This window comes from Anas platyrhynchos, chromosome 5, assembly GCF_047663525.1.
Source record: "Anas platyrhynchos isolate ZD024472 breed Pekin duck chromosome 5, IASCAAS_PekinDuck_T2T, whole genome shotgun sequence".
NCBI classification, from domain to species: domain Eukaryota; kingdom Metazoa; phylum Chordata; class Aves; order Anseriformes; family Anatidae; genus Anas; species Anas platyrhynchos.
In genome coordinates, this window is record NC_092591.1 from 35,420,043 (window position 1) to 35,445,558 (window position 25,516).

A 25,516-nucleotide genomic window follows, 5' to 3' on the forward strand; every position below is an offset into this window, starting at 1 on the left:
TTCGGGGAGAAGTATGATAAATGATCTGTTTTCTCACTTGTATTGCAAGCTTATTATAGAAGCTTGTACTTGTAAATAGGCTGGAAGAGAATTCAGAGGTCACTGGGTTGCCCTGTGTGTGTATGTATGCAAATAAAATATATAAAACAAATAAAAGACCCCCTTCCACACATACGCTTACCACCCCTCCATTGTTCCTTAGCAATTGTTTGTTTAATCTGTTTTAAGAACAGATTAACAGAAACAGCCTTTTGGTTCACTGTGTTCTGGTTATTTTGTTGTATCGCCCACTGAAAGATTTTTCAGATGTTACCTGAGTGCTTATTGCTGCAATTTAAAATCATTGCTGCTTTTCCTTCTGCCTTTCATGGATGTAGAAAACATTTTTTTCCCTCTTGTCTGCAACCATATTACATATCTGAAAATTGCTTATGGTGTCCCACTTGAGTCTTTCTCTAGATTAAATGCTGGCTAAAGAATGCCAGTTCACTCAGGTATTATGGATGACGATTCCCAGCTCCAGTCATTCTTGCTTCCTCTTTTGGACCCTTTCCACAGGGAACACAACTTCCCTTGAGTCATGTTCCCCCAAAGGCTTTCCTAGTGCTGGCTGTGTTGCAGCCTGTACTCACGTAGAGAGCTCTGCGATGTTTTATAGTGGCCCAACTTTCACAAAGCTTAACGATCAAAAAGTAGGGGAAAGTTTCAGTTTGAGAAGCACAGCACAAGCGGTTATTTTCAGTCTGACTTTGTGCAGTTGGCTGTGCTGGGGCTGTTGCTACTGAATGCTGCTCTTCTTCAGCCAGGTCTTGCTCTGCAGCATGCAGGCTGACCTCAAGTTCTGTCCCCCATTTGCTCTGGTGTTTTTTCTATTTATGTCACTTGGGACTAGAGCTATACCTGGGTAGCCCAGCTTTCAGTCTGTACTTCATTTGCTAATTAAATATAATTGTAAATTGCATTAAAACATTCTGTAAAAAACAAACTTTGTTATTGACATTGGAATTTATGCTTCAGACATCGGGTTGGATTATTGCAGTTCAGTGTGTTGTCTCTCAGCTGAGCTGCAATACCTGAGCCTGTGTCCATTTTAATAGTCACTTGTGAGAACTAGGGTGAGTTTGCACAAATGTCTTTTGTGCTGAGGATTAAGCTATGTATTTTATCTCATACTTGTTGGGGGCTAAATATATGTGGTCTGCTAGTTATAGCTTAGCTTACTCAAGGCAACTCATTAAGCTATGGTAACTGGAATGTGTACAGGGGCCCACGAGTGTGTAGGGTAATCAAAAGCAGGATTTTGTCTAATGGTACAATTAAGCCTTAATTTAATTCCAGTGAAATCAAAGCAGTTACATTAAGATCCTGTGTAACCTTGTATGCCTTTTGCCTTATGTGCTGCAGTAGTTCTGCAGCAGCACTCTTGAGAGCTTTAGATATTTTTGCATATGAAAGTTGCTGCTTGACTTTATTTTAGTTCTTAGAATATTTTGCTGTCCCACAGGGTAGATCTGCTGTCCATGGTGAAAATTGTTTTTGGGTTCTCCTGCATCAGATCATGGAGGAAGGAACAAACCACTGTACCACTGAAGCATTTGAGGTGATGAATCATTATCATTTATATAAGGATTAATAATATGCTACGTTAATTTTATTTTCAAATCTGGAGCTCCCAAAGCAGTCCTGATGATTTTAGAGATGCAACTCCCTTCAGGGTCTGCTAGGTGGTGTACAGATAGGGGAGAAGATCTGATCAGCTCCAGCAGAGAGCAGCAGAGCACTTACACAAAACTGCAGCCTCTCGGCTCTGTAGGACACTTCGTTTTGATCTCTTTGTAGCAAGTATTGAATTTCTATGAAAATCGATTTAAAAAGCAGAAGTACACCAACAAATCCCTTTGCAATGCTACTTAGTCTGTTTATTTGTATTTATAGCTGTAAGGTGCAGGGGCGCTGATGTTACATATTTTAACCAGAGTTCTCTCCAAGTAGGAAGGAGAAACTTTGTTCTCCTGACATACCAGCTTTGTCTCCCCTGCAGGTCGTGAGGGAGTGGGTGGCTAAAACTGGAAAGCTGGCAATGCACCTGCACTTTCACAGTCCTTCACTGCATTTACTAAGAGGAATTTTAAAGAATAATGGGGAAAAAAAAACTCCAATACTTTTGGCTGTTAATATGGCAAGAAGTACTTCTATGCCAGTGAGTGGCACCTGGAAACCCCGTGGTAGCCTCTGCATCTGTCAGGCCTTAGTATTGTACACACGTGCACAGGAAGGTTTCACCAAAAGACAGTAGTGAAGATATTTAGGTTATACTTTTGATGATTTTAGTGGAGGGATTTCATGAGTTTTGGTGTAGTCAGAAGATTTACCGTAGGTTATGCAAGCATAGGTAGGTACCAACAATTTATATTGGTAGAAATGGAGTTGTTGTATCATGGGTCTCATTAAATAGGCCGGTATGTTCCAGGAGGTGGTCTCTGGTAAAAGCCCCTTTCTGAGATCTTCCACTTTCACCTTCCACTTTCTCCTGTGGGGAGTACAGGTGGCTGGGCTGTGTTTGCTGCCTCAGGAACTGCAGATTGCTTCCTGCGACTGCAACAGCCCAGTGCACAGAGCTGCGGTGCTGCTGCCTCCACTTGGAGCTGGTTGCGGAGGGGGGTAAAAAAAAAAGGAGAAGGAGAAAAAAATTAAGATTCTCCCCCAGCTATTGACTTCAGTAAGGGGGTGGTTGCAGGGAGATTCCTGGTCCGTGTACCTATCCTGATGTAGGTATATGTACCTTGTATGTACATACACATATATGAACATACCTCAATCTACAAACCCAGGACTTCCATACTGCATTTTTGTGTATGCATAGAGAGAGTGCTGGTTTGAAGGCATGGGATTTGCAAGTGCTTTTAAGGGCAGAAGTGACTGCTTTGTCTTTTTTCCTGTGGTGCTGTAGGTCTTATGTCTGTAACTTCAGAACAAAACTTGACCCATTTGTTAATAATTTTAGTGCTTTTGTGAACTTTTTTTGGTTTAAAAAAAAATAAAAATCCTGTCTGTAGGTGGTAAAATCATCTGTCAGGCAGGTAAGGATTGTAACTAGGTTTTACACTGCCAGAACGCAGAACTGGAACTGGACTTTTTATTCCTTGCAGAGCCATTGTAGAATACAGTATACCTATGGTGTGGTTGTTCAAGAAAGCTGTGTTGAATACTGCTGTTCTGCCTCTTCATAGGGGAAAAAATAGGATTCTGTGTTGGCAGGTTAAGTTCATGGTATAAATAATGTTATTTCTAGAATAGTGGCAGCTAGCAGCTCTTTCATTTTTCTCCCAGACTAATTTGTTCAGTTTATGGGTATCTAATACACAAGTGCTGCGATTACAAGATTGATTTTCAGTGTCATATTTAAAAATGTGTCAGTGAGAAGCATTGGTCAGAATCTACTAGGAAGTATTTTCTTTTGGGGTCAAAATCTTGTGTACTGCTTCTTCTCCCCTGTCTGCTTTGGATGTGAGGTTGTACTATTATACAGAGATGTGAACTGTTTTGCTTTACGCATCAATAGTGGATGTCAGGTCTCTGACAGATGATTTCCCACTGGAGGAAAAATTGGTGGCATAGACCACAGGAATCATCTTTTTAGCGGATTTTTTTATATTAAATACAAAGGCTTTGAACAGATGTAGAGACCTGTGATAATGCAGAGGAAAAAAAAAACAACATATCTCCAGTAATGTCAATCTGGAAACAGTGGTTCACTTTCAGAAAGCAACGCTTTATCTTTGAAGTTCATAGCAACTTAGCTAAATACACAGTGTCACAGGGCTGCTAATGCTTCATTTCTCAGTCTATATCCTGCTTGCATCCAAAGGAAAGTAATTTGTAAGACTTGAGTGCGGGAAGCATTATAATCATGTGAGTGTGGTTCTCAGAAATGCACAGTAAATGAACAGTGCTGTCTTGGAGCATGAGCTAGCTCAATTATCTTGTATTCTGTGCTGTAGATGTACCCTCTTGTAAAAGTATTGTTTGAACAGTACGAAAATTAGTTGCTTAGTGTCTCTCCCCACCCTGCTTCTCTTGTTTATGAAGATGTATGGTGGAATTTCTTGTTTCAAGTGGTCTCTTTTTTAAGAGAGAAAAGGGATTGAAAGTCTTATCTAGTAAGAATTCTTGCTTCTCAATCCTCTTTCGGGAAGAACAGAGCAGGAGGAGGAAGAAGCTCAGCCCAGTGTTTACAGACTAGCGTGGGAGGTTTTTGAGATGTAAAGTATCAAGAGTAAGTTGTTGCTTTTTTTGAGGTCTTTCAGGAGTATATCCTGAAGGAAGAAGGGTGGGAGGAGGGAAGGTTAGTTTCCATATATCAGTACGTTCTGTAGAGGGCATGTGTGGGTTCTTTGATTTTTTTGGTGATAAGGGTTTGAAGGGAAGTAAGAGATCAATCTGCAGATACCTAGGCTCAAAATGATAATATGTATCTTCTACTCATGTCTTGATTACTATTTATACACCCTTTCATTATTCTGGATACTTCCAGAGCTATCATTGTGGCCTCAGTCTTAAATTTTATTCTTAGACCACTGTGCCTTCAGTCATCTTAATTGCATGTATACACTGGTATTTGGTTGGTCTTGGTAGTGCCTTCACCCTGCTGGGGTGCCTGTTTCACATCTCCTAGATGGCTCCACAGACACTCTGCTTCATTGCATGGAAGCTGGGGAACAGTGAACTGTGGGCAGTTGTAATTATCAGTGTGGATGTCAGCCTGTTTATTTCAGTACATACGCTTAGTGAAGAAGTCTGCCCATGGGAATGGCATTGCAGGATCTGTCCCATATCTACAAACTAATAGAATTCTGTGCTGTCCGTGATCTGTCACCTCCACTGTAGCTGGGGAAAAAAAAAAAAGGTATTGTAGACCGAGATATACAACAGTTATGGGGAAATATTTAACTATTTCTGAAAAGGGATACTACATAAATCACTGAATTAAAACAAAACTGCAGATGAGGATAGTCTCTTACCCCTAGCAGTATTTTGTAAGGCCTTCAAAAAGTATAAAGACAACTGAAATGGCATGTCTTCTTTGTGGAACTGAAACTGTAATTGTTTCAAATACAAGAACAAATTTATCAGTTTGAAATTTAAAAAAAAAAAATAAAGAAGGCAAACTTTAGCTCTCAGATTAATTGGATGGAAATTGAAAGAGGAAGTAGGATATAGAAGATGGTGTACAGGGTTGGTTGAGCTATCATTTTCCTGAGCAAAGCACTTCCTAATTGGGAGCTGGAAAGTTCTGCAGGTTGCAAAGAAAGAATAACTGAAGTAACTGGCTGTAGGATAATACAAGTTGTGTATTAGAACCTTGTGGGAAATCAGGAAGGATGACAGAGCCCTCAATATAAAATGGTTAAGACCTTCCACAGACTTTAAGATGCTACCAGACCATGGGGTTTGTGCTGTATTAATTACCCAGCAAGATGTAGTGTTGTGTTTTTTTTTTTCTCTTTCTTTCTACCTGGGTAACTATTGAGTGTATGCTGACTAATAGCATTTACTTTCTTTCTTTATAAAATGTGCCTGCTTTCCTACAGCTAACAGACAGTGCAATTATGTCAGCTGGTAGAGCATCCTCACCTTGAATGCTGAATTTATTTTATCACCTCAGTTCAGAATGCCAAGTCTGAAAGAAGAGAAAAATTCATGTGGTGTGTGCATGTGTGTAAGGTCAAGGTCTAGGAGAACTTCTCTGAGAACAGCAACATAAAGGGGAGGAGGAATTGTATGATGATAAGTAAGCAAAGTAAAATTGCTCCTGTAGGTTCTAGATAAATTTAAAATAAGTGGTGAATGTTTTCACGTGGTATGTATACAGTGTCCAACAGAGAAGTACTTCTGACCTGAGGAGACTGTCCGTCTTCTAAACATGGCTTCTAAGAGGGATGCCAGCGTTACGTGGCAGTTGCATGCATTTGTGCAGATAAGAATATAAGGTCAGTCTCAGCCCCCTGAAATGAAGAATAACCCCTTTTTGGTAAGAATTTCCTAGTATACTGTTTTGACAAGTTTCTTCCTCTAAAAATAAATGTATCATGTTAAATGGAGGTAAAAGAAATAGCAGAAAATATTCTGAGGGTCGTCTTTTTTTTTTTTTTTTTTGAATCCTTTGACCTGCTTATTATCATCTCTTTGGGTTGAACTTTGAGGCAGATTGGCCAAGTTATTGAATAATTAGTCCACGGATAATTGTACCTGAGAAATGCTTACTGTTCAGTAGTACGCTATGACAGGAGGCTAAAAAAAAAAGCTTAGATTGGGTAGATGGCTGAAAGCAGGACATTAGAGATAAAATAAACATTGCAATCAAGTGTAGATTGCTTAGAAATCTGCAGGCATAGCTATAGACTAAGTAATGTAAACTGGCTCTACTGAAGGGTAATGACAATTTCATTGAAGAAAATCACTGAAAACCTTAAAAGTATTACGAAATAATCAAAACCACAGTTGCCTAGCCAGGAGAAAAAAAAAAAAAAGGAAAGAAAAAGGCAAACAAACAAACAAAAACCCTACCCCCCTCAAAATAAACTGACAAGGCATTCCATAACTTAATTGTTAACAACCTGAAGAAGTCCCTTTGGTGTTAATTTTGAACCTGCCTTTTAGAAATTGTTTGGCACGTGACATCTTTATTTTAAGATGGGTTGCAAGTGCTATGCTCCTTCTGGTGGTTGCCATAGACTTCTAGTGTATCTCACCCTGACCATCTCTTCCATCTCTTCCAACATTTGACCCCCCTGCCCTGTCCTTTTGTTTGTACAAACAACAGAAGTTGTTCTATACCTTTGACCATCCTTGATATCCTTATTTGTGTCTTTTCTAGCTCTAACAAACCGTACAGAGTACTGAGAAATCAGGCACACCATAGATTCTTCCATTGTGGCATGGTGCCTAGAGTGTGCTGACTTTGACTTGTGGCTGAATAGCAAGCTGCCGTTCTCAGGCAGCTCCTGGTTATACCCTAAAATCTTTTTCCTGACTCATAATAAGTAATTCAGAGACTAAAGTTGTATATGGAAAGTTAGGCTTTTTTCCATGTCTGTCACATGCTTTACCTGCCATTTTAGTGTCTTATGATTCAGCGTCTCTCCTGCTGGGTTCAGTTGTGTGGGAACAATAAAGTTCAGTTCCTAAAAAAGCTTCTCTGCAAGTTGGTTGGAAACTGTCACAGAGACCTTCCTGAAAACTTACTTTCAATGTCCTTTCGTTTGGGGGACTGAGGGGACCTTGCTTCAGGGCAGAGCTCAGAAAAAAAATCTGTTACTTCCAGATCCTCGATTTTACTGCTGATGAAATGACTTGGAATGCACTAGAAATGTACTGTCTGATAGTCAATGGTTACAGCCTTTCTGAATTAGTGCAAGATGGTTTGATGCAATGAAAGAGTTTCAATGGAAAGGGTTTATTGAGTGGCCCCGATTTCTTTCTCAATGTTGCTGCTAGTGACAAGCAGTGCTACAGGAACTAGAAATGATGTTATTAAAAGTTTTGTGTGCAGCACAGCCACAAAGGATGTGGCTGTGCCTAATGAGGGCAAGAGCTTGGTACTTGCAGTTACAAATTAATTTATTAGGGCTTGGCTATTGCTGCAGAATCTGGGGTCTGTGCTGCTGCTGGCCTGTGTCAAGCTACGATATGCAAGGTGTGGCTTAGAAGAAATGCATAGTTTGCCAAATGCTTGCTGAATGTGTGCCACAGATAGGTTCTATTGGTTGTGTTATAGTAGATATAATCTAAGGATATAAGCAATGCCATTAAGAGATTGTTGTATCTATCTAAACTGTACCAGTCTTAACATGTTAGATGTATCCTACCCATTAGGAGGAGTGAACTCGTAAGTGTTCCAGTTCAAAGTAGCCTCCTAAGTATTTTGTAAAAACATTACTGACAGACTATGCTGCCTTGTGAAACTATCTTTCCTCTTCCATTTCTGAAATTCAGACTTGTGACCAGCATTTGTGGTGTGCTTGTGTGAAAGCTTTGTAATGATGGAGCTTGTAGAGGGGCTGCAAGTCAGCGTCCATGGCTGTCTGCAGAACCAGGAGCTGTAATGCCTCACCTGCATGGAACAGTGCCTGAGACACCAAGTCCTGTAGGATGGCCCAGCAGCTCCTTTCTCATGCCAAGTTGTGCACAGCTTTGTTCACCTGTAAAGCATGCAGTAAGCATGGCACTTGGCTAGTGTAGTTTGTTGCAGTAATTTGGCCCAGTTTACCCAAGCTAGCTGCAGACAGCTCCAGGTTGACTGTGTCATGATGTAGCTACCAGGTAGGCAAGACTGGCCGTGGAGTATAAAGACACACCCAGAAGATCTGATGCAAAGCCTATTTAAGTCTGTAGGGTTATTTTTATGGAATTTGGATTAGGTGCTAAATCCTGGAAAGGTATTTAAAGGTTCCTTACCTAAAAACCTTTTGCATTTCCCTCAGAGATTCCGGTACACCTTTTGGATCTTCTTGCTGAGCCATTGACCTAAAATATCAAAATATGTTTGTTAGAGTTTTTGGTTATTTATAAGTATTCTGGATCAGATGTGTGATGTGACTACCTAAATTCACACGAGGAATGAAACAAGCAGAGTCTTGTTAATTTTGGGTGTAGCAATTGGATCGTGTCCTTTAATGTTCCTAATGGTAATGGATAAATTATAAGACTTCATTTATTTGGCTTTTCCACTGCATTTTGTTTCAACCTGCCACAGCACCTTCTTTCTTGTAGGAGGCTCTCTGTGTGCATTCTGTTCATGGGCAGCTATTTGGTATTAGCTTCTGCCACTGGCTTATTTCAGGCTGTTCCATTCTGCCCTGCCACCCATCTGTGGCTGGGTGTGGTGTGAGGGATTGGATGGGTTAAGGTGGAAAAGTGGGAATTTGCTGTGTTAGTGTGGCAGCAGAAGCGTCCTGCCCCGCTTTCAAAATGCTCAAGAGTAATGTCGGGTGCACTGATGCCAAGGCCGGTGACAAACCATTTCGCCACTGTGTCCCTTTCCCAGGCAATCCATCAAACTCCTTCCACTTCAGCACAAGTTGGGCTAAGTGGAAGGATTTAAGATGTTTAGGCTGCTAAAGGCTTTTTTTTTTTTTCTGGAGACAATTACTTGGGCTGAGTGTTATGTTTACGCTTCCTCCTTGGAGGAGGACATTTTCTGTAGGCTGAAGAAATGCCTTACCTGTTGATCTTTGTTTCAGCTATAAGGAGAGATCTATCTGTAATAAGCTTGAAACGTACTTTAAGTTTGACAAATGGAAACAATGCCGTAATGTATGTGCTCTTAACACAAGAAATATCTGATCTTGAAATTCTCAGTTTGCTTTTGTCAAGGGTGTCCACTTTGGCTTTGTTTGGAGCGTGGCAAGCTACTGAGTGATACTTGCATTTATGAAAGAAATCTGTTTAAATACTTCTACTTAAATGACTTTTTGTTGTAAGACTATCAAAGTAAATGTCTCATATGCTTCTTTGGCTCTATAGGCTGTGCTTAACAAGTCTCATGTTATTTGATAGACACACACGGATTCACAATCAGTCACTGGGGTCAGGTTTACTCTCCTGAAAGATCACTGTATGGTGAAGAAATGCTAACCTTCATGTAGATGACACTTCCTGCATGCTTTTTCATCCTTCGCCTACCTGATTTTTTTCCTGACTAAAAATTTTGGCATGAAAGCACTACCTCTGTGTAGGTGTTCCTCTGATCCTTCTGTTTTGTTCTTCACCTGAAGCATCATCATCATCCCTATAAAATCAGACTTGGCTCCTGTATGAATAATTAAAATAGTACAAACAGAACTATGATTTCAAGTGAACAGAGCAAAAGTAGATAAAGCACTTCAAAAAATGCCTTTTGAGAAGCATCTCTGTACTAAGAAAGCAGAGTGAAAAGAAAAACTAATAATGCTGTGTGTATAGCACTATCTTTTTAAGTTGTTTTTGGATGTAGTTTTGACATTGTCCCAGGGCTTCCAGCCTGACTTCAAAGGTTAAATGAGACTCGGTAGGTCTGTGTTCATGCTTGCACGTGCATGCCCAGATGCCGCAGAGGGACTCTGTTTGCATGTTTGTGTGTTTGCATGTGTACCAAGGATGGTCAAAATAAAAGTCCTGGGACGTAACCTCTTTGTCCTAGCAGCAAGACGTGTGCTCAGTGTTCTGGGAAAAGCAGAGTGGCGCACAGCCATCCGTGACAGCTATGTACATTTAATATCGTGTGTATATATGATAGATTAAAGAGAAATAAAAGTAGTATTAAGGCTGCAAAGTCAAGCCCTCAAAAAGTGGGAGAAGCCAGAACAAAGGTTTTCTTCAGAGTTTGAATTCCGCTCCTTTATGTGGATTGCATTATCATAATGTTCAGTTGCAGGGCCGAGTGCTTTCTCCCACTCTCCTGTCTTCTGCCCTGCCTTCCACTGTGCATGGGGAGAGAAAATGCAGAGGAGTGCCGGCCCTTCCTCCCTGCTACCTGCTGTAGTAGTCCCTCATCCAGAGGTTGTTACTGAAAGACAGAACCACGCCAAGCTGCTGGACTGCTGGGGAACTGAGGTGCTTCATCGCCACAGCTTTCTGGTGGTGCTTTTCAGTGACATACCACGCAGTTGTGTGACTTGTTTGTTTGTTTTTTATACAGGAAAAAAATTGTGAAGACACAGCTTGTTACCAAATTGACTGAGTCTTCTGAATTTCAAAGCTGTGAAGGCGTACAGTCACTCAAACTCATCAGATTTTCTTTTAATACATCACGTTTGCTTTTGCAATGCCTGAACTGCCCCGCGTCAAACCCTCCTGCCCCCCTTTCTCCCCTCCCGGCCCGTGTCCTGGGCGGGCTGCAGGGAGCCGCGGGGTCCCCTCAGAGCCGCCCCGCCGGGCCGGGGCCGGGGCCGGCCGCCAGGGGGCGCCGTAGGGCCGGGCCGCTGCCGCCGGGCAGCCGGGGGGCTCGGCGGGCTGAGGCGGCCCCCTCGGAGCTGCCTGCCCCCGGTGCCTGGTAATTAAGGCCCCGCAATGATAAAGGCGCACCGCGTGTGGGCCTAGGCCCGTGGGGACGTGAAGAAATGCTGGTTCTGGGACCGGGACCTCTGACCTGAGGCGAGACCGCCTCTCTCAAGGCTCCACGCGGGGAAAGGTCCGCAGAAAGTTCCGAGCAGCAAGCACGCCTTTGCCAGCTCCCAGCTGAGCGCTGAGAGGGCTCTGCTTTACCTCAGGAGGTGCGGGGTGAAACCCAGTGGCAGAGCCCCACAGCCCTCCGTCAGAGCCGAGCCTTTGGGTTAGAGCTGCGCACCTCACATGGGAGCAGTCTGACCGGCAGAGGTTTTTGCTTGTTTGTTTTTAATGCCTGTAGCCCAGGCGTTCAGCATGAAGGAGACTAAAACTAGGTCCCTAAAACCACTAACTCCCGGAGTTACCCAACAGGAACCACCAGGCGTAGGGACCTGCGGGGAATGTAGGCTGCGTGGCTTACACAGCTGTATTGCAGCACACCAAGTCCTTCAGTCTGCTCTTCCAGGGTGTCCTGTAGTTGTGCGCTCTTGGTCTGTAGTGACTCTACGTTAGCTATATAATCCCACTCTGATTCTAGATCCTTTCTTCCAAATATCCTGATTTTAGCAGCCGTTGCTTCCTAAATTATGCCCCGGTCCTGTTGCACCCCAGCACTCTCTGTAAGTTACCTGAAGGGCTACTTCTCCTCATCTTTTTTCCCACAAGGTCTTTGACAGTATAGCTCACCTTTAGCGAATGAATGGCGTCAGTGACTATGCATAGACAAATGTGTTCTCTTGATACAGCTTCCCTGAAAGCACTGTAGGTCTTCCAAATTCATTTAAGGAGAAGAATTAGGGTATCTGTGTAAGGATAGGGCCTGGAAAGGAAACCTTGCTAGCGGGTTAGAGTGTGTCTGTATGTTTTGGGGGTGGGGTGGAATTTAAATATGCAGTGATTGCAAAATGAATGTCTATTTTCCCAGCATTCCTTGATGCTGTGCTGACAAGTAGGCCAGGCTTGGATGTCCCCAGCACTCCGGTCTGGAATAGCGCCCAGCTTTGGAATATAACATGCTTACGTTTGTATCTGGAATACAAGTGGGATTCTCATGTTCAATAATCAGAAGGAGGGAGCGTGAGTGAGGGAAACAGCTGCATGTCTCTGGCACCGTGCTTTGTATACTGACCCTTGTTGTGTAACCTCAGTGCTCCAGAAGTTTGAATCCATTTCAGGAGGTGGGCATTTATTTAGCTGGGAAAAGTGTTAGCTGGTGAATTATTCCAAGTATATAAATAGAGTAAGGGAATCCATCGCTTGTCTGATGTGAGAATGATCTTAAGCAATAAGCACCTCTCACCCACAGCAAATGCAAGTATATTTCAGACCATTCTGTGCTATCCTTCCCCTTCTCCCTAAATGGATTTAGCCAATGGCTCTGTCTAGAAGAATGACGAGAGTGGATGGTTATGATTGCTAGGAGAAATTATTACTACATAGGGAGAGAAAATGTTTTAATAAAAGAATTCAGGAAGAACTAGCCAGTGGCTAGGAGAGGGTAAGAAGCTATTGCAGGGCCAAAAGGGAGCAGCAAAGAATGCAGGTCAGTTATGCTTGCTGGTACAATTACTGAAGAGTTGTACAGAGAATCAGGTAAGGATCAGTCCTAAGGCTTTCTTCTGTAGCTGTTGGCTGCATAGAGGTCCTGGAAGCTGGATTCCCACTGCTCATGTTTGGTGGTGAGATGCTGATGCCTGCAGGAGCCAGGCAGGGAAAATCTTCCCTAAGAAAATAATTTAGTAAACTAGTCTACTTTGTGCAGGCTGGAGCATTGCAGCAGCAGCTGTAATACTGTTCTTTGTAAATGTTTTTACTTTAACAAAATTGTTCTAATGCCTTTAGATCGTATTTCATAAGGGCTTTAGTCATAATAGACACCAGATGGGAGGGAGCATTCTGCTATGTGTGAGATGGGCAAACCCTTTGGGTTTTGCAAGTGAGTGTAGAATTCAGCACGTAGAAGACACTGACCTTAGTAGGTGACTGGTCTTACCCTAACTCTACAGAGTTTTGCTCTGTTTAAAACGGTAGTGCTTGATTGCTCCTGAACATGATAGGCAGCAAAATATTCTAAATGTTACAAGGTATCCTCAGGTATATCTGGTGGCATGCTGTGTTTGTTTTTTGTTTTTTTTTTTTTTTTTTTCTGATGTTGAAGATGCCTGTGCTTTCTCTTTCAGAAAGAGATGCTGGAATGCTCCTAGCTGGTTGACCTTTACAACAGAAAAGACACTGGAAAGAAGAGCAAGGTAGGGCACTTGGGTTTTCTGCATGTGGCACAGCTGGCATGATAGACTGTAAACTTCCTGTGATCATGCCATGTTTAGACTTGCATTCTACTCTCAGCTCTTGGGTAGCAATCCTTTCTATCTCCTACCAAGATCCAAAGATGGGTTAAATATGTAGTGTACATGAGTGCTACTTGTAGCAGTGTAGGGGAAAGAGTATGTGGCTGTCAGGCATACCAGTGAACAAGCTTGAGCCTCTATTGTCTGCTTGAGATCACTCGTAGCAGTTATTAACTGTGATTTTTGGGACAATGCCTGTCTAAACTTACACTTGTAGATATTGGTATAAATCAGAAGCAGTAGTAGTGATGAAATGAGTAGTCCCATATTTGCAACACACATGCAGATGAGAATCTGGCTCCGTATATATAGATACAGACACATACATGCACACACAGACACACAAGCAAATCCTGCACTAGGCAGTATTTCTTGGGGTTGCACAAGGACTCTAGAGGATAGTCCTAGAAACAGCCTAACAAGTAGCATCAGTAACAGCAAAAATATGGGCTTTGAATCAAGCATTATCCTGTCAGCCACTTTCTTTGCTTGGAATTTCATAATAATCTTTGACACGTTCTTCTTAGCTGCTTTCTGTTGAGGCAGCACAGTACCAGTGTTAGCAAAGGCCTGTCAACTCAGGCAAAAGCCTCAGCTTTTGTGGAAGATTTGACGCACAGGCTTAGATGTGGTACAGAAATGGATGGAGCAAGAGTTGTATGGCAGAGCTTCCTGCTGGAGAGGTGGCCTCTGTGTTAGAAGGAGGTGGCCTTGACAGCAAAGCTGTTCCACCCTTGGAACACCTTGGGGTGTTAACACACCCCACCTCCCAAAACCCAAACAACAACAAAACAACCCCCCCAGCAACCAGCACTCCACCCTGGGTGAAGCTGTTCCTGTGTAAGGGATTTGACCACTGCAGCTCTCTCTGTTCAAGTGTATCAGCAAAATTCTGAAGGAGAGAATTCTGGCCCGAGAGCCTGTTTGGATTAGGGAAATGTATGTCAAATTAGCTTCACAACTGCAAGTTATTGAGGAGACTTGGGGGAGCAAGTAAATCAGGACTGGCTGTACTGTGACTTAGGCTGCAATTACTTTAATAAATTCCCAAGATCTATTCTGTGTTACACCAGTACCTTGTGTCCACTGAGATTTCCAGGAGTCTGCCAACTTTAAAGTTAGGCTTGTCCAAACCTGGTATTTTAGGCAGGTCAGTCAGTACTTTTTTGTTGTTCCTCTCCTCTACCAAAGTAAAGCTGGATGGGAAATGGAAAAACAATTGCATGACACTTTTAAAGCTGTTTCTATTTCGCAAGTTTTAAAAGATAACAAAACCCGAAGTATTTTATTTCCCCCTTACTTGTGCTTTCTTCTGGCATTTGGCCAATCAGCGCAATGAAATGAACTAGTGCCTTCTTATCCCCTCACTAATTCCAGTCTGCAGTTTACATGGATTTTATTCTTTCCACCTCGACCAACCCTTCAGGTTTTATTTTTCTCATTCTGAACTTTTACAAAGTGAAAGATATTTTAAGTTATAGATTGGCAAGATTAATCTTTTTGTACCCAATTTGTTTTGAAAGTAATGGAACAAAACAGAATGAAAGGAAAAAAAAAAGTGGCATGGTATTTTTTCCATATTTATATGGAAGATGAACTGAAAGCATTAAAGATTTTATTAATTAAGATACTGAAAATAAATGTTTGACAGATGTTAACTAAAAATATTAGCAGGTGGGAAATTTTCTGGGTAAGTTTAATTTTAATGTAGTTGAAATAGATTGGTTTTATTATAAACTGTATAAGTAGTCTGTGTGCTACAAAAGTAACCTGTTTTAATGTATTTATGATAACATCTGTTCCCTTGGCCCTATAAAATCTGAAATACATCTTATAAAAAAAAGAAGTTTGGATACTGAAAGAAAAGTTGTTGTTATTCTCAAGCTGTGTCTGCACAGCTCGCTTCTGCCTCCAGTTTAAATGAATAAAAATACCAATCTCCACAGTGGAGTCACCAGATAGTCAGTGAAATATTCATTCCTTTCTTCGAGGTGGTCCCATTAGTAATGAAGGTGAAGCTGTTCAGATCAAGAGCAAAATTCAAAGTTAACACTCTTTGAATGAATGTGGCAGTTTGTTTTTTCTCCGAGTTGTTAATTTTCTCAGGTAGAACGCTATCACTATTCATTATGCTCAATCCAAATGTTAAACCTGTCTTAGAATCATAAGAATTACGGTGTGTGCTCAGTGCTTATTAGAGATAAGATGGAGCAGCAAGGTAATACATTCTGTTTTCTACTCCTGGGCAAGAGGAGGTCATCATGTTACTGTGCTCTTTGGCCTCAGCTGAAATCTGTTTCAATTAAAAAAAAAAAAAAAAAAGTGGTTAAAACTGTATGAAGTCAGACCCTCCTGATTCCATCCACAGTGGTGATGTGTAACTTGTTTGGAGGGTCAAATCAGACTTTATGTACTTTACTCCTTTACTCAGGTCACTTAGGTAAGATTCATCCGTGTTACCAGACGGGTACCAGACCTGTAGCATCTGGTCCAACTGACTCGGCAACAGTTTGGGCTGTGGGACAGCCTGCACCTGCCCTGATGTGTACCATTGGCTACCTCCGAGATTCAAGGCACCTTATAAACTGCTTTTAGCCCTGCACCAGGAATAGGTGGAGGCAGGAGGCATAACATTATCTCAGATGAATTAGAGGACCATCTCCATGTCCCACTAATGGATGTAGATGTAGAAATTCTTTTCCCTGCCTTTTAATGGAGGGGAGTGAAAAGGACACTGAAATGGTTCACATCTCTTTTATTTTCCCTAGCTAGCTATTCATTTAAGGAATTACAAGGAAGACAAACCTGTGAGCATGGATATTAAATCTTGCGCTTTAGGAGATAAAGATATGCATTCTTCAGGAGATAAAGATATGCATTTTCCTTCAGAGTCAGTTTGTTCTTTAGCTTGTTTTAGGCAGTTGGGGGAAACTAAAGAACAATCCATAATAACATAAAAGGATTTTCTAACCACCCTAAATAGATTTTCAGCACTCTGTCAGAGCGGAAACTAAAACTTGGAGCCTCAAACAAATTCCATTTCCCCAAACTTTTGAAAACTTCAGAACAAGACCTTAGTGTACTTATCTAGCAGCAGAGACTCATCTTTAGTGTGAAAAATACACTTCTTTTGTCACTTATTTCATTTAAAAATAAAGAGGCTTGAGCCCATATCTTGGCAATATGTAATCCAGGAGTAATATGATAGAAAACTGAATAGTGAATACAAAATGAAAACCTTGGGTAGTCAGAATCAGGCCCGGAATGAAGTGAGTCTGAAGGCATCTGAAAACTGTTGCTGTAGCTGTAGAGGGGAGTTTTGCTTTTAGGAAAGGAGGAAGAGGGGAAAAAAAGAAATTGAGGTCACCTTTTAAGAATGTGATTCCCAAAGTTACAAAGAATGAATCATTGGCGCCAATTTTTACGCTGTGTAGCTCCCTGGTTATCTTTGTTATGCTGACTGTGTAAGATTTTTGGTGATGTGTCTGTAGAGAGCTGGTGTTGAGTCTGTAACATTGACACTCTGATATTGTTCCCTCCCCTTTCAGCTAACTCAACTATTGGTAAAGATCAAAGAAAAGGAGGAGGAGGGCTGACAAGAAACAGTGTATGAGAGATGCCTGCAAAGCTTTAAATAAATAAAAAGGGGTTAAGACTTCAAATCTGTTGCAGGATATCTGTGAAAGTGGGGCCCTGTTTTGCTGTAACAAATTAAAGCTTCTTTCACAGAGCATGCTGACCACTTTTATCTGTATGAATCTGGTCCTTTGAGTATTAATGTATTTGGACAAAACACAGTTGTATATTACTGGACATATCTGGAAATATTAAAGCTGAAAAAAGCATGTGGCTTCTGGTAGACTACCAACTGTTTCTTTTATGTTTCCCTCCACAGCAAAATTAGATCAGTGGCTTTCAGTGTTGCTGTCTAGTTTGTTTCACTTTCCAATTCACAAGAGTTGTGGAATGTGTAAGCAAGAACCTAACCTTCCCTCGCTCCAGAAAAGCACAACTCTACGATAAAACTTAACGAGATAAAAGGAAAAACAGGAGACAATAAGCAGAAGGTAAAAACTCTTTCACAGGGAAAGGTCCTTAGCCAAAATAGAGCTTTGCAGGGTGAGCAGGAATATTTTTGACCCCTCACAGAAAGTATCAATGTAGTTGCATTATGTAAATAACAGAAGTGTGGATCAGGATGGTAACAATATGATGTATGCGACATGACACTTCCAATACAGTGGAAAGAAAGGACACTGTTTTTCTTCTACTTGGGTAGAGATCAGCTGCAGTTGTGTTTGCAGGGCCTGGGGTGAGGATGTGGATTCTATCTTCTAAAGCCCTGTTCACTCCAGCCCCGTAGGGGCAGAATGCTTAGGCTTTGTGTTGATGCCTCAGATTTTACTGCAATAGTTTTATGTCAAATCCTGCCTTCCTTTTATACTAAAAAAAAATAAAAAATGTTGACAGTCCAAACAGTTGGCAACCATTTATTAAAAATATGCCCACCTAACATTTTTAGGGTAGACTTATATTCTTGCAGCTTACTTCTAATGTTCTGAGTAGGTTTGAGTACAACTATCAGCAGCTGAGTGAGAAAGTAAGTTCCTAAACTTGGAACTTAGTGTAACTGAGTGTGTTTCAGATGTGTGGGGCTTGAATTGCTGCTTAGGTGTGGTGTAAATCCACATTAACGGTATTTATTAGTGATTTATGGTAACCTAAAACCAGAATAAAAATCATAAATGATCAGTTGATGCTGGAGTGGTGTGTGTATGTGGATATGGAGCTCTCTGTGGTATGACTTAAATGTTTTATTAACATGAGTTTGTGATGGTCCCCTTACTTTCAGATGGTGAATCCACGAATAAGTTATGTAGGGCATTACCAAGGAAATGCCACTCGTGCTCCGTGCCTCTTTTACGGCTCGACCAGTAATCCAAACGCTGTGGAATTCTCCGGGAAGCACGCTGAAGGAAAACCAGGTATGAGCAGCGCCGCATGTCTTCGTTCTCACGGGTGAGACTTCCCACTGTGCTGATAAGGCAGCTCTGGCCTTGGGCTTTTGGGAGATTTCTCTGAGCGAGGCAGTTCTGATAAATTCTCCTGGCCGGTAACACGGGATCAGGCTGGGAAAAAGGCTCATCAACCCTCCAGGCTCACCTGTGGCAGATACCGCTGCTTGTTGGGGTTGCTGCTAGCGGATAAAGGCCCAACATGTGAATAACAGGGGCAGCGAGGGAAGTACGCGTGTTTGCCAAGATGGGATCAAGCCTCTCTCCCCGCAAAGCTGCAAGATCCCCTTGCCTGCTGAGCAGGAATGGGCCTATACACCCAGCCCAACAGGATCAGAGGCTTGTTAAACTTCTAAAACTGACCTCAAACTTTTTTTTTTTTTGATTCTGTGAGAGCGTCACCATTTTGCATCGGAGCGTCTCGGGGCTTTCTAGAGCACAACTGAACTGAACAGAGCTGTGCTGCCTTCTCCCAGCAGCACAGCTCTGCAGCAGGGCAGCGAGTCCCACCAGGAACCCTCCCCATAGCGGGCCGGGGTGCAGGTCCCTGGCTGGGGGGCGGCAGCTCAGGTGCAGCCCGTGCACCGGCTGCGCGTTTGCGAGGGCTCGGCACTTTGCGGTGAGCCTTTCCTGTGAGCGCTGCGAGGGTGCTAACGCCAGGGGCTGACGCTGCCTCCCGTGGCACCCGGGCTCTGCTGTACGCAGCGATATCAGTTTAGGAGCAGTATCGTGGGCTGCCTCGGAGGGCAGAGCTCGGCGCGGGAGCCGGCAGCGCTTCGGGCAAACCACGTTTTAGGAATTTGAACTTTTTTGCCAACTCGTGCTGGAATTTACCAAGCGGGCAGCGCTGCGCTGCTCCCTGCTCCCTCCAGCGCCGGGCGCTGCGCTGTGCCGCCCACCTGCGGCCGAGCTGCGGCTCCCGCACCGCCTGGCTCCGGCCGGCGGGTCCCGGTGGGTCCCGGCGGGTCCCGGCGGCTCGCAGCGGCTCCGCTGCCTCCCGCCCTGGCAGCGGGACTCGGCTCGAGTTTGCTCCCGTTCGGGGGGGGCCGGGGGGTGCCTCCGGGGCGCGCTGCCCCTTTAAGGGCCGCCGGGCGCACGGGCAGGGAGCGACCTCTGGGCTTTGACAGCTCCCCGCAGGACTCCCCGCGCCGCCGGCCCCGCCCCCGGCCGCCCATTGGCCGTGGGGCCGGCACGGCGCGCGCCCATTGGGCGGCCGCTTGCCCTGAGCCAAGCTTTAGAACTCCGAGCCCCAATATTCGGTTACATTGTAGCAAAATGGCGACTGTCATTCACAACCCCCTCAAAGCGTGAGTACCGCCCGGCGCCCCCCGCCGCCGCCGCGCCCCGCGCAGCGCCCCCCGCCCGCAGCCGCCGGGCCCCGCCGCTCCGCCCGCCGCCCGCCTCCCCCCCCCCCCCTCCTCCTCCTCCTCTTCCTCCTCCTCCGCTCGCGGCGTGCGCCCCGCGGGAGCCGCCGACCCCCGAGTTTGCGCTCCCCGGGGGCTGCGGGGGCTCCGCCGGGCGGCTCTCGGCGCGTCCCGCCCGGCCCCGGGGCTGCGCGCACTTGACAGCGTCCCGCGGGGCCGGCCCGAGCCGGAGGGGGGTCGGGGCTCGGCTCCGCCGCTGCAGCCCCCCCCGAGGAGTTGGGGCTGGAGGGGGGCTCGCCCCGGAGGCGCAGCGCGGTGTGCGCGGGGCTGTGCGGGAGGGGAGCGGGAGGGCAGGCGGGGAGCGGAGGGAGGGAGGGCGGCGGGCTCGCCTTAAATGAATGACTCGGGCCCGCCGCCGGCGGGTTTGGGGCAGGAAGTCCGGAGGGCTGCTTTGCATATGCCGGGCTTTCGCTTTCCCGAGCGGCGGGGACTCGGGCGCGTCTGCGGCTCGGGGTCGCGGCGAGAGCGGGCGGGGAGCGCCCCGGGGCAGCCACCGGGACGGGGACACCGGCGGGGACGGGGGCAGGTGCCGGTGCCCGGCCGTCGCCGGCCTCCCGAGCCCCGAACGGGGACGGCCGCCGTCTTCTGGCTCGCGTCCTTTATTTTCCTTGTGGTCCGCGGCGCGCACCGCTAATCCCCGGCGGCATTAGGGAGAGGGGGATTTGGCCCCGGCCGTGGGGCCAGGAGCTGCCGGAGCCTTGCCCGAGCCACTTCGCCAACGGGGGCAGCGCTCTCGCTAACGACGCGGAGCGGAGTACCTGCCGGGGCCGCTTCGTTTGCACTTCCCGGCTGCACCGAGTGGGTGTTTTTATGCCTTTGAGTTTGCAGAGATGAAATTGAGGCTGCGAGTCTCTTTTCTTTTTTTCCTCTTTTTTTTTTTCTCTTTGACTCAAGTCTCTCCGGCTGGAGTTGGAAAACCCCTCGGAGGTTTTTTCCAGGGATTCCTGCCGCTGCCTCAGCGCGGAGGGAAGGGAGGGCAGGAGCTGGGAAGGGGCTCGCACGGTCCCCGGCGGGCAGCGAGCTGCCCTCCCGCCTGCCGCCCGGCCCTTCGGTGGCACCGCACCGCGGCCAGCGGGGAACGGGAGCGCAGGTCCCGAGCGGGCTCTGCCGGCCCCAACCCCGGTCCCGGCCCCGGCCCCGCTGGTCCCGGTCCCGGCCCGCCGCGCACTTTGCAGCCGCCGGCAACTTCTCGTCCCGGCCGCTCCGCCCCGGGAGGCTCCAGCCCGCTGGCCCCGGGCCCTCGGAAGTGCCCGGCCGGTCCCCGGGAGCAGAGGGAGACCGGCGAGGGGCGCGGAGCCCCCGGGGGGAGCGGGCGCCGCCGTGCGGGCGGCTCCGCTGCGGGGCTGCCCCCCCGGAGGGCCGCGGGGACCCCGGCCGGGCCCCGCTGGGGTCGGGGAGGGCAGGATCAGGCCGGGTCCCATCCGCTCCCCTTCCTCCCCGGGGGGCAGAGGAGGAACAATAGGCACCCGCTGCCGGGGTCGCTTTTCTCCCCGCGCCTCCCAAAGTACCGGCGCCGCGCGGGGTGCGCGTGGGGGAGTTGGTGCTGGCTGCCTGACACCATCTGCATTTTTTATTAACAAGTTGTTTAATAAAACATTTTATCGTTTTCACTTATTCTTGAAAGTTGCTGATCGGGAAACAATACACATGTAAATAAATTATGCATGGGCTAAATTAGGACAAAAGCGGTAGGACACATAATAGGGTGAAGGATGCAGTGTACAGTATTTTATCCTCATGTGTCCTTCCTGACAATGAAAGGGAGCTGAATGACATTTGCATTTCCTCTGTCTGCGTTTTGATTGTATCGCAAAACCCACAAACGCCCCCTACAGAAACTGGCCACACAAAGGTTTTGCTCTCAGATGGGGGACAATGTCGAGACTGAGAAATCCTAGCTCAGGTATCGAGCAGCTCCCTGTGTGTGCTTGTGCATTTAAGTGTGTCCAATATGCAGTCTCTCTCCGGCACTTGGACACATATGTGGCCTCGTTCATGCTAGGCTAGTCCCTCGGGGTAATCCAGTGTACCTGAACATCTGGGGGAATGCATTAGGTAGAACAGCTCAGTCCCTATTAATGATGGGTACTTCCCTACATTCAGCTCGCCTCTTTCTCTACCTCTTCTCAGTTGCCACTTCTCTTTCGGGGCTTTCCTCCCTCTGCTGTTCTCTTCACTTCTTCCAGTGATCCGAACAACCTGGCACAACTGCCTGTTGTTTCTGCCGTTTAATACCTGGTTTACCAACACAGTGCTACAGGCAAAAATATTGGAGATCTAAGTTTAACCGACCTGGGAAACAAGGGAAAGGCAGCAAGCGTCTGGACAAATGCATTCTTTATCTGTGGAAAAGGCAGTACTCAGAGGGCTTCAGTGGGGCAGCAGCGGGTTTGAAATGCTGGATTTGCTGGGCTGTTTTTTCCAGTAGCCTGAGTACTTATCTCAGTGTTTTCTCTTTCCATCTTCCACTCCTTTGAATATCTTAACGTGGAGATATTTGAGCAGGGCAATAGAAGAAACAAATGCTGTTAAATAGTATTCTGAGTGACTTAAAATGTCAGTCAGAAATCTCAGTGGACTTTGTAAACATTAATTAATTAAACCTCTCAACACCCCTGTGAAGAAAGGATTATTGCCTTTGTTTTATGGGCAACTAAACTAGGACAGAGTGGTTAAGAAACTTTCTAATTCAAAGATCGAGCCTAGAACGCAGCAGTTCGGCTTCCAGCCCTAGCACCTTGTCACGTTTTCCCCATCTCTGCCTTATTAGTGATGTGCATATGGTTCCATAATGCATTTAATGTAATTAAGATCTTGTAATTTACAGAGTCTTATCTAGAAGCGGAGCTGATTTCCCCCCACCCTTTCTCTGTCTTTACTCCCACAGCTGACTTTTATTTCAGGTTGTCAATTAAACATACTCACTGCAACATATGTTAGGCTATTGCCTTTTCTGCGTGCGAGATTCCCTCATGCTGTAGCTCTCTGCCTGAGCGCGCACGAGAGGAGCTGCTGCCGCTGCGTAGCCTGGCCTCAGAGTAAGTAGCAGTGCCGGTGCTCTCCTGTGCTCTCGCTCCAGACAGCCCGTGGGGCAGAAGAGGCGAGCTGCGCCCCCGTTGTGAGGCTGGGTCACCTACCTGCTGGCCGTGCTGCTGGACAGCTTTGATGTGCGGGAGGAGTTTTGTTCCCAGCCAGGTGTTCGGGGAGCGTATCAGTGCGGTGTGGTGTGTACAGCGCCGGAGCTGACCTTATAAACTCTACCAGGCCTGTTGTGTGTCTGCGCTCCTGCTGCAAAGAGTCAGCAGAGGGTGGTTTTTCAGTTGCTGTGCCTTCTCAGATAAAACTGCCTTGACAGCCCGCTCTGGCCCCTGGGCTGCCAGTTGGCCATCCTTGTGATGAATTCTGTGGCATGAGGCACCTGTGGAAAAAAGGCTCGGTGCTCACATCCTTGCTTAATGTCAGCAGCAGACCAGGGTAGGTCTTTGGGTCTTGTATGGCAAGAGTATTTCGTAAGTGTTAACTTGGGCTGGAATTCAAGCTAGGGACTCAGAACTGTTTCCACATCCTGTTACCCACCCCTGAAACAACCCTACGTTGTGATTAAGTGCTTGTGAAGACTGATATATATATATATATATATATATATATATATATGTAAATACATATACATATTTTTTCCCCTGAATGTTGTTGCATAAGCATCTGGTTGCTAATTTTTAGTATTAAAGTGAAAGTATAATGTGCTGTGCTTTTATCAGCAGGTGGAAGCAGAGAAATAGATGGACAGTTAGGTTGCCAGTTCAGTGTTTACAAGTGATGTGAAGGTGATTTTAATATGGCTTTGCAGAAGGGAGTTTTCTTCTGCTTGACAGAACAGGGTTGTTGGACGCATTAAATCATGTACCATAATCTCTACAATGTTTCCAGTATGGCTCTGAAGTCACTTAAAAACATAAATGAACCCTACTGTGACACATTTTGAGCCAAAACTCTTGCCCACATGAACGTTCTCTTTTCTGTATCCCAGCACCAGTCTTCAGAGCAAATGATGGATGAATGTTTTTGTATTTATGCAGGGAAACATGAGCATAAGAACAAAGTTGTTGGGGGTGAGAGGGGGAATAGAGAAGCCAAGTTATGAAGACCTGAGGATATGCTGGCTTGAATATGGGAGAGTCTGATAAATATGTTACTAGTTACAGTGTTTTGTCTGGTTGCATGAGTAACTTGTACATGGTTAGTTGTTGTAGGTCTTTTGTAATTTTGTTTTGTTGGTGTGGATGGATGGAGCTTGTGCCATAAAATTGTCATTAAAAAAAAAAAAAAGATTTTTAAAACATGCTCTTTGTGGTGTGTGAAAGCAATGTTGAACTATCTGGGGTGGGCTACAAAGAGCCAATTTTTTTTTTATTTTTTATTTTGGAGGGTGTAATCGTTTAAAGGTAAGCATGTGTCCAGTGGTCTGGGTTCATGATGCCCATTATATTGGATCCACAGTGTATGACTGGGAACAGTTTACCAGAGCATGCACGAGTGCAGCACATGAAGCACAGTGGGGTTCTGTCTTCAGAGGGAGCTGTGGTGGACTCCAGCGAAGGTGATGCGGCTCATCTGTTGTGCAGCCTCATGAAAATTAATTTCTTCCTCTGCTCTCCTGAAACTGCAAGTGTGGTTTTCTGGGGTTGCTCTCAAGAATAGACCTTGTCCATCTCATTGGCTGTACCACTGCTGTCCAGAAATGAGACATCCCAGTGTGTTTGTTGTCTGGAATAATGCATCTTTTAGGATTATCATTTGCTGAGACTGGTGTTTTCTCACTCTGGTTTGCCTTTCATGTCAGAGCTGAATTTCTTTGCTTGGTAGATCAATTTTACAATCTTGGTATTTATTCTGGGCTCATCACTGTGTTGTCTCTGTATGTGATGTTGCCTTGAGCAAGAACAATTCCTGTATTGTTTATCCCCGAGGACTTGTAGGAGTAGAACGAATCTGGTTTGGGAGCTGAAGCTTTCTTCCCGTTGGACAAACAGACCTCTGATCTGAGGATTCCCTGGCCTGGGTGGCATGCTCCCTCATGCAGGGAAGCGGCAGCGAGGCAGTATTGCTCAAGGCCTGTTCTGAGGGCTTCATTAGGACTGTGCTGCTCTTCTGGCTTTGCCTGGGAGTTTTGCCCAGGGTGCACAGACTGAGGTGTGTTAATTGCTTCTTTAGTGCCGGTCCCAGTTTTACCATTGGCTTGTTTCTTTTAAGAAAAGCAATATCATTAACACAATCTAGGAGAAAACGTACTTTAATGCCCATTTTTAGCAACTTTTTGTCAGGTGGAAGTGCTCCTTTCTTCTCTTCATAAACTTCTCAGCAGTTTGTGGAACAATCCCAAATATGCTGGAGCACTGTGTGAAAAGCAGAAAGTGATTTTACTTTCCAAAGAAAGAAGAAAACTGACCACTGTGTTTTTACTGTCCAAACTGAGTGACATGCAACAAATAACATAAGTGATGGCTTGAATACTGAATGTTCAAAACTCTTATTTATCTTTAATGGCCTAAATTATTAGAAATACCATACTTCTTTTTTCCTATTGTTATATATGGTTTATTTCCCAGAAGAGCATATTTTAACCACAGATTCCCAGCAGATGTCT

General features: G+C 45.3%; 1 protein-coding gene and 1 long non-coding RNA gene across 7 annotated transcripts in view; one reads left to right on the forward strand and one right to left on the reverse strand.

Moving 5' to 3' along the window:
- The window catches only part of DPF3 (double PHD fingers 3), a 182,696-nt gene that overhangs the window by 1,046 nt on the left and 156,134 nt on the right, over positions 1-25,516 (forward strand). The window contains exons 2-5 of one of the 6 annotated variants that reach the window (XM_072038821.1): positions 1,505-1,600; positions 13,266-13,334; positions 17,329-17,500; positions 18,286-18,418. Coding sequence is in view for 1 of the 6 variants with exons in the window: in XM_072038817.1 (XP_071894918.1) it covers positions 19,724-19,755 (32 nt within the window). In the remaining 5 variants the exon portion in view is untranslated. Of the gene's footprint in view, positions 1-1,504; positions 1,601-12,662; positions 12,679-13,265; positions 13,335-17,328; positions 17,501-18,285; positions 18,419-19,621; positions 19,756-22,820; positions 22,911-25,516 lie in introns of those variants that run through there. The other 5 variants (XM_072038822.1, XM_072038823.1, XM_072038817.1 and 2 more) reach the window with 5 other exon arrangements.
- Positions 1,149-11,942, reverse strand: LOC106017734 (uncharacterized). The gene is made up of 4 exons (XR_002403137.4): positions 11,773-11,942; positions 8,458-8,526; positions 4,783-4,887; positions 1,149-2,645 (listed from the first exon to the last, which is right to left on the reverse strand). It is a non-coding gene; the product is annotated as an uncharacterized lncRNA (long non-coding RNA).